This window comes from Chiloscyllium plagiosum, unplaced genomic scaffold, assembly GCF_037043375.1.
Source record: "Chiloscyllium plagiosum isolate Xiang-an unplaced genomic scaffold, Cpla_swu_hap1 HiC_scaffold_35, whole genome shotgun sequence".
Classification (NCBI taxonomy): Eukaryota; Metazoa; Chordata; class Chondrichthyes; order Orectolobiformes; family Hemiscylliidae; genus Chiloscyllium; species Chiloscyllium plagiosum.
The window spans coordinates 65,396,556-65,403,208 of NW_028270173.1; the positions used below are offsets into that span (position 1 = coordinate 65,396,556).

The 6,653-nt window shown below is 39.6% G+C and overlaps 1 protein-coding gene across 1 annotated transcript; it reads left to right on the forward strand.

The window, feature by feature from the left end:
• Positions 1 to 1,459: 1,459 nt before the first annotated feature.
• Positions 1,460 to 5,910, forward strand: LOC148141073 (putative G protein-coupled receptor 139). The gene is made up of 3 exons (XM_087979074.1): positions 1,460 to 1,529; positions 4,370 to 5,237; positions 5,802 to 5,910. Exons 1-3 carry the CDS (start codon positions 1,460 to 1,462, stop codon positions 5,908 to 5,910), a joined length of 1,047 nt encoding a protein of 348 aa, XP_087835200.1.
• Positions 5,911 to 6,653: the final 743 nt, after the last annotated feature.

Sequence of the window (6,653 nt, forward strand, 5' to 3'; positions counted from 1 at the left end):
TGAAACTACAACATGCTTTTTGCATGTTTTCATCTTCAAAAATTAACGAAGTTGTGACAGTGAGCAACATGGGAAGTCATCAGGCTTTGGTTTTGATGCCTTTGTCTTCCAATTAAAGATTTAAACACCTGTTACAAATCAGAGTCATCAAATCTATCATTTTCATATCTAACATTTTCGGAAAGGCCACAATGCTTTTTCACTTTATTAGCAAATGTTGTCATTTTTTTGATTCGATTAGATTACTTTACGTGCAGTGTGGAAACAGGCCCTTTGGCCCAACCAGTCCACACCGACCCTCCGAAGCGTAATCCACTCAGACCCGTTTCCTTCTGACTAATGCACCTAACACTATGGGCAATTTAGCATGGCCAATTCACCTGACCTGCACATCTTTGGATTGTGAGAGGAAACTGGAGCACCCGGAGGAAACCCACACAGACACGAGGAGAAAGTGCAAACTCCACACAGACAGTCACGCAAGGCTGGAATTGAACCTGGGGCCCTGTTGCTGTGAGGCAGCAGTGCGAACCACTATGCCATCGTGCCACCCCACGGGGGGGTCAGATATGTGCCCATAGAGTGAGTGGCGAGATAAAAACGCAGCGTCCCTGAGTGGGCTCGAACCACCAGCCGAACGCGCTCACCAATTGCACCATCGAGACTAACCGGCTGCTTTTCAATTTGGAATAGAATATTAAAATAAGAAATGAAAACTACGCATATGGTGCTAAAAGTATCAATATGCATCCGTATACATAAATGGACCATGAGGTATCTACTGTTAATAGTGTCACTGCAACAGGAAATAAGCAAAAATTTCCAGTCAGTATAATGTAAAATATCAGTGGATAGACAATTAAATGGCATCTTAACTCGTGAAGCCTTTTTCGAATGGAACACAGATCATTCAGATGCTAAAAGCAAAATACCTTTATTCAGCTGATGGACTGATCATTTGCATGACCTGGTTATGTCACTCGAAAATAGCTTGATTACATATACCTCATTTACGATATCCATCAACACAGTTCTAAATGATAAATAACATGTATTGGTAGAAATAGACCAGATTCTTAATTTACAGTCAAGTGTAAGAAATAAATGCACTGCAAAAACAAACACATTTTCTTTTTTTATATATGGCGCCCACGAAATCAAATTCAGTGGTCTTGTGTCATCAATTTTGAATGGTGATGCAGAATTATTTTGCTTGAAATGCTCGATTACGATAATACTTTGCTATCCTTATTATTTTAACATGTAACAACATTGTATAGTATTCCTGATAGGCAGCAGTAATTATGATTTCCAATAACTTCTTTGTTACCTGTAATTACCTCAATTATTTTGTTTTTGTCAATGTCACTTGAGGCTTTCCCACTGCTATAAATGAGACAGTTATTTTCAAGTTAGAAAGGTTGCTTGCACAGAGAAACAAAATCGCCTCAATCTGAGTATGACTCCACCAGTGATCATACAAATAGAAAACATTTACTATCCCATCCTCGCAATCGTTGGTATTCCAGGTAAGAACCAGTTACTGTGTGAATTTGTTTAATCTGTTCATATTCATGGAGAATATTTTCCCTGTCTGACACTACCTTCTCTTGGGCTAATGATGCTATTTTTAAATTCCGATGTGCTTGAACCACTGATTACAATTTATCATGAATTATTTCCAAAGATAGTTCAATTGGCTGTAGGTTCTGACAGTATATTAATGTCAGCAGCGGTAGTCGATAGACAGTGAGTCAGAGGGCAGCCGGGAAGGTAAATTCAATATAAAATGCTTACCTCGTGAATCAGCGAAACATAAGCTGAATTGGCCTGACGAGGTCATGGGGACTGCTGGGTAAGTGAAGCAATATATTCGGGCAGTGGCTAAAGCCAAAACACTGCACGTGTATTGTCTCCACCACGTCGTCCACCTCTAACCAAAAAAGGAAAACTGTGTGGAGAGTTGTTAGGGTAAGGATTTAAAAAAATCTCTTTTGGCAATTTCGAGGTGAGGGGATGGGAGTGTGGACAGGATATGGAATTGCAGGATATGGGAGTTGAAGGATACCAGTTGTGTCCCTGCTGACTTCCTTTGCGAGCAGTGCACCAAACTCCAGCTTTTCACAGATCACATTAAGGAATCAAAGCAGGAGCTGGATGAATATCGGATCTTATTGGAGGCTGAGGTGATGATAGATAGTATTTATAGGGAGGCAATGACACCTAAGCCACAGAATAACGGCAGGAGGAGAGGGAAACAAATTAGGCAGTTAGTGCAGGGATACCTCATTCCTCTCAATAATAGGTATAACGTTTTGTATTCTGTTGGGTTGGGGGTGGGGCAGGGGAATCCACAGTGACTGTGCCACTGAGCCTGGCTCCGTAGCGCAGAAAGGAAGTGGGGAGACTCGGACAATGATCGTGATAGGCGATTCAATGGTTACATCAAAACGTGAGTGATTGTGTGGTCATGAACGAGCCTCCAGAATAGTATGTTGCCTTCTGGGTGTGAGGGATATCTCAGACCGAGTGTACAGGATTTTTAAAGGGGGAGGGTGAGTAACCAGAGTTTGTGTTACACATCGGTATCAAAAATAGAGCTCAAAAAAGGAGTGAGCCCCTGATAATTGAATATAGATAATTAGGTTCGAAGCTAGATGGCAGGAGGAACAGTGTAATAATCTCAGGATTGCTACCTGTGGCACGGGGGAGTGAGGCTAGGAAAAGAGATCGAGTGCAGCTAAGCACGTGTCTGCAGGGCTGTTGCAGGAGGGAGGGCTTTAGATATGTGGAAATCATTGAGACCTTCTGGGGAAGTTGGAACTTATACAATGAGGACGGGTAATAGCTGAACTGAAGGGGAAACAAAATCATGTTTGGCAAGTTTGCTCGAGCTCTTTAGCAGGTTTTAAACTAGTTTGGCAGGGGAGTGGGAATCACAGCTGTGGATCAAAGGATGGGTTAGCTGGTGAGCAGGCAGATACAGCGTGCAGAGAATCGATGAGGAAAGATAGACAGTTGATAAGACAAAGTTTTCGACAGTGTGATTGTGTGAAGTGTGTCTGTTTTAATGCAAATGTCAAGAATGAAGGGGATGAACTCAGAGAATGGATCAATACTTGGAGCTACAATGTTGTGCACATTACAGAGACTTCAATATCATGGGGAGGGAATGGTTGTTGCATAGGGAATTAGATGTTTCAAAAAGAATAGGAGGAAGGTAAAAGAGATGGGGGAATAGCATTACTAAATAAGGACATTATCACAGTTGCAGAAAGTGAGGTCGCTGTGGAGGGTTTGCTGAATGGTTCATTATGGGTGGAAGTCAGAAACAGGAAAGGAGCAGTTACTTTATTGGGAGTTATGTATGGAGCTTCAATATCAACGGAAGCACGGAGGAGCAGATTCGGAAGCAGGTTTTGGAAAGATTTTGACGTAATCGGGCTGTTGTTATGGGTGACGTCGACTTCCCACCATAGCACCTCCATAGATCAAATAGTTTGGATTTTGCAGATTTTGACAGTTTTGTCCAGGAAGGATCCCTGTTGCAATATGTCGGTAGGCTGACGAGAGGGGAGTCATTAGATTTGGTGTTTGGCAGTGATCCAGGTCAGGTGTCAGATTTCTCAGTGGGAGAGCATTTCGGTGATAGTGATTACAATACCCCAAATTTTAGAATAATCAAGGAGATGGAGTGGAGTAGACAGTATGGGAAAGTACTCAATTGGAGGAGGCGGGGTTAAAATGCCATTAAGCAGGAACTCTGGAGCATAAAATGAGAGATGATATTCTCAAGAAATGCACAACAGAAATGTGGAGTCTCTTGAGTCCTGGTTGGGTTTGTACCACTGAGGTAAGAAAGAGATGGTAGAGTGCAGGAAATTTGGATGACAAGAGATGTGGAACAATCAGTCAAGTGGAAGAAGGAAGCCTACTTGAGGATGCTAGAAACAGACATGGTTCTCTAAGGTTACAATGTAGCCAGGAAGGAAATGAAGAATACATTTAGAGTATTTGAAGGTGGCATGAAAAGCCCTTGTTGTGTAGGAAAAAGGACTAAATACCTGTAAAAATCCCTCTCAATAACACGCCATCCTAATTTGGATTTGTTTCATCTTCTGGCACAATCTTTCTGTCAAAGCATCACCTGCCTTCTCAAACACAATTCTGGGTTTATACCACAAAAGTGGTGATAGTTATTCGTGAAGAGAGATCATTATTATTTTGTCAAGACTAATCATAAGTTAGCTAATGAATACTGCTGTTGCCATAGATGCCTGGATCTCCTCCATGAATGCAATATTTCTGTCAGGATTGGTAATCTATCTGAGGAAGTGCACATTGTAATTTTCTTCCATCTTTTATGCAGCTAACTTGATGACGATCTTCATTCTCTTACGTGGGCGGTGTGGCCTCTCAAAATGTATCACCCATTACCTGTTGGCTATGGCAGTTGCTGATTTAATGGTTCTACTATTCGAAGTGATTCTGTATGAAATTAATGATGCTTATTTTTCACATTCATTCCTGAACTATACTCCTATTTGTAGTCTCAATCTTGTCCTGTTATTTGTTTCAGTTGATTTATCAGTCTGGTTTACTGTAGCTTTCACTTTTGATCGATTTGTTGCTATTTGTCATCAAACATTAAGAATAAAGTATTGCACTGAGAAATGTTGTACAGTGGTATTATCAGTGATCGGTTTATGTTGTATCTTGCAAAATATTCCAACTTACTTTATTTATGAACCTCGGGAAATAATTGACAACATACCATGGTCATGTTATATGAAAGCAAGCTTCTACACCTTAACTGTGTTTATAGTGCTTTTTTGGTTAGATACCATATTAACACCATTTTTACCATTTGTTTTGATCCTACTGTTTAATGCATTGACTATCAGGCATATTTTAATTGCCAATCGAATAAGAAGTGGACTACGAAGCAACAAGTGCGTTGATCATCATTCTGATCCAAAGGTAAAGGTCAGAAGGAAATCCATTATTTTATTATTAGTGATATCAGGCACTTTCATATTGTTATGGATGGTAAATTTTATATATTTTATCAGTGTTCATTTCATAAGCACGCAATTGTTAGAAGCTAATTATGATTACCCTGCCACTATTGCAGAGCAATCTGGATATATGCTCAGATGTTTGAGTTCTTGTACAAACACATTTATTTATGCAGCTTCTCAGAAGCATTTTAGAGATGAACTAATGCATATCGTTAGGTATCCCTTTGATTTCATCTTTGGCTCAGTCAAATGCTTGAAACTTTCCAGATTTAAAATTGATTTATACAATTAAATAGAATTCGTTCAACTTGCATAGACTTAAATAAAATAAGCGCAGCTCAGTTTCACTAATTTTGCATCAAATTATTCAGATGATATGGGAAAAGTAAAAACATTCTTGTTTCCTCTGCATTTCCTAGCAGCTACTGTAAGCGATAAATGTTATCATGTTGAAGGTAATTGGTGTCTGATGTCTGACCTTCCATGTTGGTAAGAAAGATAAAACAACATATTCTGTCATTATTTCACCTTTAATTTATTAACAAGCACATGACAAACGTGCTTTCCAAGAAGATAGAAATTGTATAAAAAAAATCGTTAATGCATATTAGCAAAGATGACCGGATGCTTGGTTAATGTGCTAATATTTTGTGGAGTTTCTGAGAAGAAAGGAGTTAGCCGTGCAGAGGAAAACAAAATGGGGTTCCTTGAATTTTCGCCTTGTGAAGTCAAGACTTTGTGGCAAAACGAACAACTCTTAATGGTATGAATGCTCTTCAGGCCGGTATTAGATGGTGAAGGATATCAAGGACTACTGGACAGCGGGAACGGAATGCATGGATCGATTGGATATGAAAATGAAACTCAGCGTCAGGCTTTTAATGTTTGATGTTTTGGTTAACTGAATGTGCTGAAGTGTCACAGCCAAATGCATCACCAATATCAGATTATGTGTGAACGGTATGAAATATACATATGTTATGTTGAGAACTTCACGATGTTATTTTGATTTTGTCTCATCGCGAGTTTGGAACTGTGGACTGAAGATGAGAATTAAGCTTTGGACAGCCGTTCGATGTTTGTAACTGGAGAGAACAAACAAACTGCTATTGTTTACAGAAACTGGTCTGGAAAGTTGATCACAGTTTAAGATCACAGCAGACGCTAAGCCACCAGGATATGATATGCTGAAGAACTGGTAGATACAGGTTTGATTTTTAATTGGTCAAACAAAGATAGAACGACGTTGGCGAGATAAATCACAGAAAATGTTGAGAAGTGAAGAGAAACTCATGTTTAATCTGGGTCTTGGGCAGAAGATGGAGGGTATTCAAAACCACTGGATTTAAAGTTGCTTTGCATTTCATTTTGTACTTTAAAAAATGTTGATGGGATTGAGGGAGGAACCCCAATATGTCAGACGTCAATTAAAAGTGGGTTGCAGAAAATATTTGCAAGAACCAGTGACTTTGGAATTCAAGAATATATAATCGCATGTATTTGGCATACACGACATTGTTCAAGAGCACATGAAGGTTTAGGACCCATTTTGAAACCGCTGGCTGGCAAATTGGGATTCTTCATTTGCTTTCAATTTATCATTTAAATGTGCTTGCCTGTCTCTGATTGTGC

Coding starts and splice junctions, on each gene's coding strand:
- LOC148141073 (XM_087979074.1), top strand. CDS start 1,460: ATGACTCCACCAGTGATCATACAAATAGAAAACATTTACTATCCCATC. Junction 1,530..4,369: donor CGCAATCGTTGGTATTCCAG/GTAAGAACCAGT, acceptor TCTTTTATGCAG/CTAACTTGATGACGATCTTC. Junction 5,238..5,801: donor GAACTAATGCATATCGTTAG/GTATCCCTTTGA, acceptor AATGCTCTTCAG/GCCGGTATTAGATGGTGAAG.